Below are 14,052 nucleotides of genomic sequence, written 5' to 3'. Positions count from 1 at the left end.
AAAATTTGCAGAAAAATAATTTAATCATAAGTTTATATAGGAAAAATACTTATTTTTTACAAATATGAGTTAAGGAAATAATTTAATTAATTTTATTAATATAATAAATTATTAAAAACATTGTTATTGCACTTGATAAAAAATTAATTTCACAATAACAATTAACTAAAGTTTATAAATGGTAACTAATCTATATAGTTATTATTAATATGATTACTTATATGTTGTATTAATCCTTCTGAACTAGTTGATACAATTTCAGCACTTGATGATGTCCTATTTAACATCCTATGTCGTTCTATTTCTTTCCATAGCCTCAGCTCAATACCTCGTCTAAATAAATTAACAAAAGTTTTTATGCTAACATTTTCAAATAAAATATATTTATTTTAATATATGAGCTAACAAATAATTGCATAAAAAATATGGAATTAATCCAAAAATCTCATACTTAATAGAGTAATATTTAAATACTTTGTATACATCAGAACATGTCTTAAGGAATTTTCACTGGATGTCACTAATGAGCAATATTTTCAAGACATATCAAGTATTTATCTACCCCAGAATTTAAAAAACTTTATACATTACTAGATACAATCACTGAGGAATTACGTAAGTAGCATTGTCTCTGGGAAGAAAGTAGAAAAAAGGTTTTTTTTTTGGTTTTTAGCCGTCCTTAGAAAATTATAATTTATCATTTATTTTATTTAAATATCTAAAAGCTTTATATAAAACTAGTTTTCTTTAATCATGAAGTTGAATGGATTCCAATAATGTTTAAAAGTAAGATTGATATGATTCACCTAAAAGAGACCAATTAATTTAATTTTAAATGAGACACATCATTTAATGACTACATGTTAAAATATGCCTTGACATACATATTTTTGATACTCAAGGATATTATTTTTTTACTAAAATTCATTTATACTAATTTTTGTGAGTTTAATATTATATTATTAATTTGATTAATAAAAATTATTTTTTCTTACTTAAGACCAAGACTTCTCAAATCCTCTCTGGAAACATCTACCAAAATGTTATCAAAAGTAAACTGTTCATATATAATCTGGAAATAATGATGTTGTTTAAATACTAATTTACATAATCTATATTTACAACAAAAGATGTGCTATAATCTTTTAAAAGATTTTTCAAACTTACTCTTTTAATAGAACTTTCATCTATTCCAATATTATGAAGCCATTTTATGAGATCTTTACTATCTTGATCAGTTTCATCACTTAAACTAATTGAGATTCTACAAGAGTCAGTGACTGTAACATTTTGTTGAGCAATTGATTTTAGTAAAGTTATTTGATTTTTTTGGTCCTCCAGAGTTTTTTTGAGTAAAGTATTATATGATTTCTGATGATCCAACACTTCTTCCATTAATCTATTTATTATTTTTTCTTAAAATAGTTTAAAAACAACAAAAACAAGATACAATTTTAATTTAAAGAATTATAAAGGTAACATAAGGAAGTTTCTCAGAGATCTAATTTTAGATTATTAAGATAAGATTTTATCATTGAAAGAAAAGTTTAAATAGGAAAAATCCTATTATATGAAACACCTTTCAGGCTTAAAAATAACTCAATCTAACATTACTTATTAATTTTAATGTTAACATTATCTTAGGTAAGATAGGAAATTATGTTCAAGTGATAATCTTTCTATTTATTTTATATAATAATAACTTAAGATTAAACATTTATATTTAACTATTGAACTATAAAATTTTTATAAGAGTAGAAATCGATTTATTTATTTATTATTTTTTTAATTCTCTAAAACTTGAAAAAAATACAAAAATCAATATCACTAGGTCATTTCTTGTATGATGATAATATTCAGTAAAATAAAATTATTCAAATTTTTGTTCCATTCATAGGATTTTATGTTCTAGAATATTTTAACTAATGTAAAATAGTAGAGAATTATAACTAATTAAATGAAATTAATTTATTTAAAATTTCAAAATCAGAGAACTAAAAAACAAAAATTTAATTCATAATCAAAAGTTAATAAATTGTAGGATTAGAATATTAGTTAGGGAGAGGGTAAAAAGGTCATAATTCCAAAATGCAATAATTTCAGAATGACAAAATATCTATTTCAATTTAATATTAATTATATGACACATAAGCATATTTTTCTAAAATGCTATTTAGAGAACAACTAATTGTAAAGTCAAATTTTTTATTTTTTCATTTAAAATATGTCTTTTAAAATGCAAAAAAATTCAAAATATACTACGAAAGATTTTTACATTAATATTTATAAGTCAAATAAAAATTTAATAATAATCTCTCTTATTAACACTAAAACGTGTGTCAGAGAAAATGGGAATACCTGTATTTAGACAGAACTGTATCAAATCCCAATACCTTTGTACTGAAGTAAATTATGATCGTGACCAAACTATAAAATGCCACCTCAGAATTAAAAGATTCATATATAATATTGTCGAAAAAAAAAATTATTTTTAATAAATATACTAAAAAGTAATTACACATCTTTTAAGCTCTTTACTTATTTTATAGTAAATGTAAATTAAAAATTAAAAATTCCACAAAACTGTATGGTAATTTTTTTTTTTTTTAACAGTCTACTGAAAGATAATTTGTCACGTATTTGAACCTTTTTATTCTCAGATAACGACAGGGTAATTTTGAAAAAATTACATAAATCTTTTTATAGAAAAAAGATATATATAACACATCAGCCACCAAAATTTGTCATACATACCTAAAAGTTTAGATTTATAATCCAAAATTCATAAACTAATATACAAACCTCTATACCCACGTTAGCTAGGTAAAAAACAATTATACTAGTTATTTTTCAAGATTTCACAATGTCAATATAAAACATAATATTTAAAAAAAAATAAACACCTATGATTTTCTACTTGTAGCATTAACAAACGTTTTTGAAGTTCATGTTTGTTTTTTGTTATTGACCCATCTAAAAAACTATCATCTGTTTTATGAGATCTAACTGATGAGCTAAATGACGGAGAACTATTTTTTGTATCATCCGTCACAGAAAATATACTACCATCAGGCTTTATATCTTTTCCTGGAATATTCTCTTCCAATTCTAGAATGAATACATTTAATTATATAATATATGACAGACATGTAATGCTTATTATTTCAAATAAATAATTACCAGGTGTCAAAACACTAATAGCCGCTTGCACTGCATTATGTACTAAATTATCAAGAGCAAACATCCAATGAGGTTTAATATTATGAAGTCTCAGGACAGATTTTGCCTTAAAAATAATATTTAGTAAAAATTAATGATCATAGAACAATTATTTATTTTAAAAAAATCAGAAGAAATGTATACCGCTTCTTGAAACAAATACAATGAAAAATTTAATTGATGAACAGCATTTGAATCAAAATTTAATTGTTCTTTTAAGTTGTAAATAGCCTTTTCAACAATGTCTCTATTTTGGTCTGTAATGTAGTCCCGCAGTCCTTTCATCAGCAATTCTAAATGTTCATCTTCCAGCATAGATTTACCAAACTCACGACGAATATATGACATCCAAATTTTACACAAAGTTAAATGATCATGAGCCAACACCCGAGCCAACGTAGTCCTACGTTGAGAATCTTTTTTTAACATGTAAAAACCATCATGTTCTGAACTGCCAGCTGTACCCATATCAATCTCTGGTGATACCATAGTTCCTGAAGACTGTCGTCTATGACCTTTGTATATGTCAAAACTAAAATCATTATTTAAAATATTGAATTATACTATTTATATTAAAGACATTGTAAAAATTTTTCAAATCATTAGACAAATACCTGTCGTGAGGGTGCAGCATGTTTGGTAAGCTGATAGGAGAAAGGAACTGGTTTCGTTTTGTTGTTTCAGGTTGGGATTTTGTTAACCAGCTGTGTACAAACACACTCCAATGTAAGCGCCCTCACTAAGTAACACATTAGTAGCATAAATCTGAAGCATTTTTGCATTTGTCATTAGCAACGTTATAATGCAAAATTTATGTTGTCAGTTTAAACTTAATGCAGATGCTGAAGATATAGCGTATTTAACCAAACAAATAAGATAAATAAAGTTTTGAATCAATAATTTTTAATCAGTAGTTTAAAAGTATTTAAAAATAATTTAATAAATTTTATTATAATTAAGAATATAATAAGTTTTAAGAACAAAATCTAAGCATTTGCCATCAAAATCTTAATAATTATTACATTTTTTTGTAATTTAGATTTTCAATATATGTTTTGTTTTATTTTAAAACACATTTAGATGCCAAGATTTATATTATTTTAAGAAAGTCACAAATTATATTTGTGTTGTTAAATCTTTAGAACAAGCCTAGTTAACCATATATCTAATTTACCTTCTAGAAAAGTATGCAAGATTAAAATATATATAATTGCTTTATATTCAACTTTATGTTTAATGCTTATTTAAAAAAGTGTATTTATTAAGCTACTTGTAAATGTTTAATCTTTTTCATACACTCAAATTAAGAATGTTAAACACAAATTCACGTATTATAATAGGTACTGAAGTTAAAAAAACAAACAAATTTCCTTTCAACACTGATAAATATGAAATTAATATTTAAAAATGATTTCTTTTAAATATTAGAAAATTAAAACATGCTCAAAACCTTAACCATTAAACAAATTTAGCCTTGAAATATTAATATTAATTATTTTTAACAACATTGATGTAAACACAAAAATTGTTGAAAACTGTTGATTATTCATGTTATACTATAATATAAATAAATTAAAAATGTATAAATAATTTTTTTAATACCTGTTTTCCCTGGGTAATTTCTGCTTAATTTGATTTTCAGTAATATTTTCTTGATCAATTGTTACTTGATTAGTTTTCAAACCCTTTTCTGAAGGAACAGATATACTACGATTAAATTCAAGAGGTGCGGTTAATGCTCTAGAGGTTTTCTTCTTTCTACAATATCAGTTAAAAACAAATTAATAGTGCTTCATAATTTTGAAAACAATTATTTATTAATGAGTAAATATATTAAACAATATAAAACTAAACTAAACTTAAAATATAAATAAGATACTATTTATATTTTACTAGGCAAGTACTATTTGATATAAATGGATTATAAATAATTATTATAAATAATAAATATATTAAAATATATATATAATATTATATAAAATATATAATACGTTTTGAGGTATTGTTAGTGTTTATTGCTCATATAATTACCACTTAAAATATAATATACTACTTTTTGTTTTAAAATCTAAGTGTACATAAGTGTACAAGGTTTGTAGAAACCCATTTTTTTAAGACTATTTTACCCAAACCCTTATAACTTATCAGATTTTTTCAATCTATTGTCCAGACAGTTTTATTGGATTTTTGTAGAGAGAATCCAGCTTCAATAATATTTTATATTGGTAATCATAAAAAAAATAAAATAAACATATCATATTATAACTAATATATTGGTTCTAACATGTATTTATTTTGAAGCAAAGAAGCTAAAATATTGCCTGAGCTTTGATACATTGTTGAGAATTTTCAACTTTTGTTTTTAAATATTTACTTTAGTAAAAATTAATAAGCAAAATTTTAATTTTTAATGAAAATAATATTTTTTAAGATTAAATCAATATTTATACTTAAAATGAACTTGCAAAAAAACAGTCTGGATTCTTATGGGTTTTTAAAAATTTTATCCAGATTTAGCTTAAAAAAGTCTAAAAGCTTATAAAAAATCCTATAAACCTATTATTGTGACTTACCAACATTTGGGTATAAACTACATATTTTATTGTAATTAATTGAGTTGTTTATTTTATATTTTGTCAATTTACGTTTAAAACCTTATCTCAATACTAGTTAAATTTTATTTTGTTATTAATAAACAATAACAATAGAACTTTGATAAATCGAACCTTGATAAAACAAAAAAAAACTATAAATAACTCAAAAAACTTATTTGTAGTAAATGATTAATATATTTTATGATATTTGTGGTTCTTACAGTCATTTATTTTAATTTTAATTTTTTTTTATACATGATAATATAAATGTTTGTTGTGTTTATTATCCTTATTTCTTTTGGTTTAATTCGGCTAATATTTTACTATATTTGATATTGTCTGGTGTGTTCAGTCAATTAAATATGAAAAACAAAGGATGCTTGATGAAGTCTAAGGTGGAAAGAAGAAGGACATTGCTCAAGAATTCAGTATACCAGTTAGCACATTGTCTACCATAATAAAAAATAAAAACTGAATTGAACTTTTTACTTGATCAGACGAGAAAGAGAAGCCCTGAATTTTTAGATGTAGAAGAATGTGTAATTAAGTAGTTTAAGTAAAGCAGAGATATCAAGTTCAAAATTTAAGGAGTTGTATAAAAGGCAGAAAAATTAAAAATAATATGAATAACAGTAAATTTATATTAATTGACATTCTAAAAACTACACTAATATGGATAAATTTTTAAAACTCTTGAAGTCAGATGTTTTTTCTGCAACCTAGATAACTTGAAACAACAAGTCAAAAACTTAAAATAAATTTAAAAAAAAAAATTTTCCTTGAAATTCGACTTATCAAAGTTTTATTGTATTTCATAATATTTCTAAAAATAAAAGGATTAAGTAACAAATTTTACAAACTCAGACAAGAATAGATCTTCTAGTAAATCAGTTGCTGTTGCACGCTGATCAGGATCTACTCCAAAACAACGAAGTATAAAGTTTTTAGCTTTATCACTAAGTTCAGATGGTATTTCTGGATGCATTTTGTAATAACCAACTTTAAACACAGCTGCTTGAGGTGATCCTAATTCTATGAATGGTGGTTTACCTGTAGCCATTTCAACAACTGTACACCCCAAAGACCAAATATCAGCCTAAATAATAGTTTTCATGCAATTTTATAGATTAATTAATCTAATTAACTAACTAATAAATCTAAATTAATTCACAAACCGGTGCTCCATAACCTCTTTGACCTTTATCAATAACTTCAGGAGCCATATACTGTAAAGTGCCAGTAAATGTAGCAGTACTAGGGCATAATCCAGCAAGACGCTTCGAAGTTCCAAAATCAGATATTTTCACAACACCACTATAAGTATTGACTAATACATTATCACCTTTTATATCACGATGCACTATTTTTTGATCATGTAAATATTTTAGGCCTTCCAGAATCTGTTTAGTATAAAATGATATGGTAGATTCATTTTCTTTCAAAGGCCCCCATTTTGATCTTAAAAGAGCAGATAAACTTCCTACCAAAAATATAAAATAAATATTTCATCATTTTGTTTAATTTTTATAAAATTATATAACACAATTATATAATTTGCAAATACATTAAGTATTTATGATATATTATAATTGACTAAGAAAAACTAGCAACCTAGAAAGAATTACCTCCAGGAACTTGTTCCATAAATATTTTAAAAAACCCATTCTCAGATATTGAACCTAAATATTGTACAATGTTTCTATGGCGCAATTGAGAATGTAATTTAATTTCTTCATGAAGCGGTTGAACATCACTAAATAATAACATCTGCTTTTTAAATTATTCAGTAAATTATGATTTAAAATAATGTAAGTACCCAAGGTTTTTTTCTGGTATTTCTTTAACAGCAATTCGTACTTGGGTATTAAGATCACGAGCTGCATATACAACACCATAAGTACCTTTACCAAGAACTATTTTCTTTTCAGAATCATCTAGTTCATACTCAAACTAAAATTTCAAGGTTTTAAAATTTATTACTACCACTCTATAATCTAACTACTAATATAGTATAATTACTTTTATTTGTTCACTTGAAGAATCAGAATCGAGATTTGTCATCATTCCTTCTTCTCCTTCAGTCATTGTAATTATGAGATCATAAAATGTTTCTCGACATTGTGATGAAGGAAAAAACATTTGGAAGTCATCAGAATTTTCATGGACATACAAGAATAAACAACGCTCATCTCTTTTATACAAACTGCAAGTAAAATAACTTGTATTAACATGGTGTAAAGTTTTTGTTTTTTTATTTTTTAAATTATTACATTTATTATAAATTTATACAAACAAAAGTCATTCATATATAAACAAAATATATGGATAAACAATAAAACATGAAAAAAAAAATTAAAAAACATTTTACAAAAATAAAAGACTTCAAAAAAATCTGCTATGTTAAAATGCACTTAAAAAAATAAAATAAATTTATTAGGATAATAATATACATTTAATGTATTTTTGAAGTCAATGTTAACCCAAGTTCACAAACGTGTACTAACAAAGTAGCTAAGTAAAAGTAGGTACATATTTAATTTTACAATTGACAAGATAGCAGACGCATGGCATTGAACAGTATGGGGTGCAGCAATTTTTTAATAAATATATATTCGAAAATGTAGGTATCAGAGACAGTCAATATCAATAGTTAACTACATTTTTCTCATGCATAAAAATTAAATGTGTACCTACTCCTACTTCATTACTTCATTATCATATGTTTATTAACCTAGGCTGGCATTGACTACAAAAATAACTATAATTATATAGTATTATACAAATAAATTTATTGTATTCTAATTCTAATCTGAATTATTTTATTCTTTTTAGTGCATTATTTCATAGAAAATATTTTTGGAATTTTTTAGTCGGAAGGTAAGTAGTCCATTTGGGTCTAATTCAGTGGTGTTTACACCACTGAAGTAACAGAAAAGCAAAATCACAATTATCACTTATTTGGATGAAATATTTTTCCAGTTATTTTAATTTAATAACCAAACTAGAAGTTTCAAAACCAGCAGCTTTAATAGCCCTTCTAATTTGAATTAGTTTTATATGTAAGCCCCACTGTAGATTATTTTACTATAGACTATTTTAACCCTCTAAAAATGTTTATCATACTTTTACCTATACTCAAAGTCTTTTATATAAGTAGAAGCTTATGAAACCAAATTCAGACTGAATTTGAAATTGTAATATAGGATGAAACACAACCTTAAGTTTTAATACATTACTTTTTTTTAAAACAAATATTTCTTATATGTAAAACCTAACTTTGTATATTATTAATTCAATTGTGAGTATTATTATATAATTAAAAGATTCAAATTACAATTACCTAACACCTCTTATCATATTAGCAACAAACAGCCAATCGTGTACTTGTTTACAATTTCCTCGCATGTTTTCCATACATAAATTCCAAACATGAATTGACTTTTCTTCAGCACCAAGATTAACATTAACATAACTTGGCATAAATACTTTAGATGGTTCAAGTACTAATATCTAAAAAAATTAGAAAAAAACCAATTTAGGTAAATTTTTTTTCATATTTTTATACAAATTAATTTTTTTCTCACTGGAAAACGTATACTATCTCCTATTTCAATTTTAGTAGCCTCCACAAAATAATCCATCCAAAAACTAAAAATTTGTTCTTCTGCTGTAAAATCTACCTCTTCATTTCTTTTGCGAAATCTACTGATTAATAAAATATTCCCAACTGTTGAATTTAAATACCTAAAGGAATTAGATTAAAAAATAAGAGTAATAAAAAATGCAAGATACACATAATATGTGTATCTTAAAAAAATACTATTTATTTATATTATATATAAATAGTATTTTTTAAATGTAATACAGTCACATTTTTTAATTAAAAATATTATTAGCCTTAAAAGAGTTTTAATATTAAAATACAATCATTATTATAAAATACTTTAATATTGATTAAATATCATACCAGTTTGGAGGTTTTAACTTAAACATACATTCAGCAGCTTGAATAGCTTTACTGTAATCTTCTGCTAATACACTTATTTCAAAAAAAGTTGCAACATCCCAATATTCTTTGAGTGACCATAAACTGCCTTTTTTACCAATTAAATTATTCAAAACCATACCTAATAAAGTAAAATAAAATAACTAAAAACAAAATTATTAAACCCAATTTAGTACTTGTTACATTACCTATATGCTGCAGTTCTTCCGATTTTGAAAATTCATTACCAGCAATGACTAATAATGTGGCTAAATTAATTCCCGCATATTCATTAGGTTGTACTTCAAATCCTTTACGATACCAATGTATAGCATTTTGAAGGGCTGATTTATCCTTATATGAAGATTCAACAAATTTATCTTTATAAATTCGACCACAAAGGCAAACCATATCAGGTATATGATTTTCCTTCTTTTCTAAAGCTAATTCAATTACTTGTAAGGCTTTTTCTCTATCACCAGGTTTGTTACGTCTTAAGATAATCAAAAAAAGATAATAATTTATTATTTATTAAAAACTAAATATCAAAGCATACCTATTAAGGGCAAACGGATATAAAAAACGCAAAACAGGAGTTTGTATATAATTTTTTTTGTTTGGAATAGTTTGAATATCTTCAACAAGTTGGACCATAGCATCATAGTCCTAAATTAAACAGAAGTATTATTACTTAAGTGTTCCGATTAACTATATGATTTTCTCACTAGTTTAATATAATCAAAATTACCTGTATATCTCTAAATGAAATAAGCATATTAAGCACTACATCACCCGAAAGAACATGGGGATCATCAAGTCTCTTTCTCATAATATGTAAAGTGTTGCATAATTCTTCCCCGCTGTAGTTTTCTCTAGCTTTTCGCAAGTCAGATAAAAATTTTTCCTTAATGTGAACTCTAATAAGATTTATAAAAACTTCAGAATACTTCTTAAGTAACTCATTTTAAATAAATTATTTTTACTTAGATTGAATTTCAACATCTTGAAGTAATTTTTTTAATTTTATAGTAATTGGTAATCTTGGTTCAAAAGTCGAAGAACCATTTTCATCTTGAAAAGATGGATTTGTAGTAAGACATGTACCACAATCAGCTAACTTGTAAGAAATAAATGTGTATGCCCCACAAGATAACTATAAAAATTATGTCAGTAAATACGGTATAAAATAAATTAAAATATATGTTATAACAAACTTTCAATCTTAAAGTAACTTCAGTGTCTAGATCATTAAATAACATGATATTTTGTTTCATTCCAAAACTTTCACGCACTCCCAAATGATAGAATAATGAACTCTGTTGAAATTGCATGGATAAGTCAACAATAGCAACGTCAGCATTATAAAATGTATCCAACTCAGTAGTGCCACCAAAATCTAATTTTTCAAACTAAAATAAAATATTTTAGATGATGTACAATTCCTAAAATTTTTATGATTCATTTATTTTTTAAATAAAAAAATTGTTGACATACCATTACAATAAATAGATTGGCACAAACCATTGAGCATGCTTGTTTTATTTCTTCTAATGCTCTCTTTCGATCTGCTAAATTACAAGATTGAATCACATCAATAACACATACTACATCCATTTTTGTGCGATATGAAATATCACTTCCAATACTAATACTATGTGCAAGACTTCCACCTAAAAATTATTAATGAAGTAGGTACATATAGCATTTGTACATATAGCATTTGTACACTGTGAATATCCCCTATTCACTGGGACATGTGAGTAGGGAATAAGAATACTTCCACGGCCCCTCCGCCAGTCGTAAGAGGTAACTAATGAGATTGCGCCAAATCAATAGCCAGCGTAAATTTTGTTCAAAAAGTATGAGGATTCCTGAACAAAACTTAGGCGGATTGTTCCATCTTGGACGTACGTGGGGACAACAGGTGAGAGAAAATAAAGTAAATAGAAATGGAGTAAGTCTAAAGAATAAAGTTTTAGATACCAACAGCAGGATAACTTGTGCAGTAGCTGTTTTACCAATCTTTGTACGGATCTACCTTCACTCGTAGTGTCAATGGTAGATTTAAGTAATAAGAAAGAGGTATGGGAGGCTGTAGCATCAGTGAAAAATAATAAATCAGTAGGACCAGATGAAGTGCCAGTAAAAGTATGAAAAATATTAGGTAGTGTTGGTATAAGGTGGTTGAAGGATCTTTTTAATAAAATATTATTAGAAGGAAAAATACCAAAAGAATGGAAGAATATTATTGTAATACCGATATTTAAAGGTATAGGAGACATATAGGAGTGTGGAAATTATAGATTGAGATTGTCATAGAGAACTTAAAGTTATATCATCATATTGGACATTATGTAAATTTAATATTATATATTGAAATTATCATAGACACAACTAGAAGGGGTATGAGGTATAGCTCCCAAACATTAGAGAATGATGTTTATTGATATAAAAAACTATTAATTAAAGCAAAGTTTTATTATTTAAGAAATCAAAAATATTATTACCTAAAAAACATGTATTAATTATTATTTATATTTCTTATAATAAAATAACTATAATTTAGTCTATTTTAAAACACTTAAGATATTTCATAACTATCTTTTAGGTTTCACAAAATAAATTGACTCACATTACTTTTACCCTTTTCAGTAAAAAACAAATGTGTATGTTAAGTAAAATTAAAACTATATTAAAAATATTATTAATTTAAAAAACTAAAAAATATTAAACTCAAAGCCACAAAAAATTAATGAAAAGTCGCGGATACGTATTTCGGAAACAATGTTACCATTATCAACGCTAAACACATACTGACACCCCGACTAGAAAAAACTCCCTTATATACCCCTAGTGACGTCATCACTAAGTAATATTATCACATTTTGCCAGTTTACACAAGTTTAATAATGAATTTTTCAGTGGGCCAAGATCCCAATTAATTAAATTGTTTTTATTTTTAAACATTTCTATTGCTTCTCTGATATTAAGTTCTTTGTAATTATTTACGTTTTTAATTAGTTTTATGGTTTTAATGGAGTGATTATGTGTCAATAAATGTTCAGCCACTGGAGATTTCTCAACTTCTTGATTTTTAATATTTCTTAAGTGCTCTTTAAACCTGACCCCTATATTTCTTTTTGTTTGTCCTACGTAACATTTATTACAACTTTCACATTGTATTTTATAAATGCCTGATTTCCCCCCTTCATCTACCTTATCTTTAGGGTTACCTAATAAATCTCTTAAATTATTACTCTTAGATGTTACCAAAATTCTTAAATATATTTTTTTTTTTTAAATGTGTATGTTATCAGCACTACCTAAATTTCATATTCAAAAAAAAAAATTTACACTATAGACATATTAGCATAAAAATAGATTATTTATTTTATTTAATATTTATTTGCCCACAATAACAGCTCATGACCATGAACTTTTATTAGTAGTAAAAATTTCAATTAACTCAAAAAATTACGTATTATTGATAATAATCTCAATAATTCAATTCAAGCTCTTAACTATACTCGTAACTCAAATTATGTAATTTTTTTCGATTCAATTTTTTATTATAATTCTTATTATATCTTACCAGAAGAATCGACATCCAGCTTACCGCTAGAGCCAAACATTTTGATGTTTCTTTCATTGACACATTCAATTTAAAGAACTATGTTTAGCTTTTAAATAGTAAATAATAATAGAAAAAATTAATTTTTTAATATTTATTAAGTTATGTTGTGTTATTGCATTGATAAAAATCATAACCACAGTGTATAATAGCAAGATAGAATGGAGGCCTCAAGGTTTCCAGCGTTGCCAAATGTTTAAGAAATAGATTTTTCATAGCTATAACTATTATTGTAAGATACACTACAATTATAACATTTTATCAACAAATGACAGAAAATTATGTAATTTTTTTTTTTTAGAGCAGTTGATGTTTACCCACCTGTGATAACATAGAATCACAAGAAATCATAAATAATATGTACACTTGTCTGTAACCATAATTTAGGATCGTACTTTAATTTACTTGTAGTTTCTTAGATATCAATATACAAGAAGTATTTAATTAATTCACTATAAAAATTAACCTAATTTACTACCAGAAAATGAATATATTTACTTAGTAACATACTAGTAAAACATTATTAAAAAGTTGGAAGACTTATTTTTCTAATTTTGTACGTGTAAACATTTATTACAAATATGAATAAATTTTTAAAATATATATCCAACCTTAAGTATTGA

General features: G+C 25.0%; 1 protein-coding gene across 4 annotated transcripts; it reads right to left on the bottom strand.

The window, feature by feature from the left end:
• On the bottom strand, positions 1–13,559 carry LOC126901471 (mitogen-activated protein kinase kinase kinase 15). 4 transcript variants are annotated; one of them, XM_050677921.1, is made up of 23 exons: positions 13,391–13,559; positions 11,293–11,468; positions 11,013–11,207; positions 10,782–10,951; positions 10,547–10,715; positions 10,355–10,464; positions 10,008–10,291; positions 9,781–9,940; positions 9,398–9,557; positions 9,154–9,323; positions 7,833–8,016; positions 7,630–7,763; positions 7,439–7,566; positions 6,989–7,293; positions 6,674–6,909; positions 4,822–4,977; positions 3,834–3,923; positions 3,364–3,751; positions 3,181–3,286; positions 2,904–3,108; positions 1,168–1,399; positions 996–1,072; positions 2–333 (listed from the first exon to the last, which is right to left on the bottom strand). In XM_050677921.1, exons 1-23 carry the CDS (start codon positions 13,428–13,430, stop codon positions 186–188), a joined length of 4,023 nt encoding a protein of 1,340 aa, XP_050533878.1. In that variant the 5' UTR covers positions 13,431–13,559; the 3' UTR covers positions 2–185. The 4 variants fall into 4 exon arrangements, with proteins under 4 accessions (XP_050533879.1, XP_050533878.1, XP_050533881.1 ...); XM_050677922.1 differs by lacking the exon at positions 3,834–3,923 and having other exon boundaries at positions 1–333; XM_050677924.1 differs by lacking the exons at positions 2–333; positions 996–1,072 and adding an exon at positions 2,803–2,819 and having other exon boundaries at positions 1,277–1,399.
• Positions 13,560–14,052: the final 493 nt, after the last annotated feature.

The sequence above is a fragment of the Daktulosphaira vitifoliae genome, unplaced genomic scaffold, assembly GCF_025091365.1.
Source record: "Daktulosphaira vitifoliae isolate Bord-2020 unplaced genomic scaffold, ASM2509136v1 Scaffold_3, whole genome shotgun sequence".
Taxonomy (NCBI): Eukaryota; Metazoa; Arthropoda; class Insecta; order Hemiptera; family Phylloxeridae; genus Daktulosphaira; species Daktulosphaira vitifoliae.
This window is presented reverse-complemented; position numbering and strand designations above follow the sequence as displayed.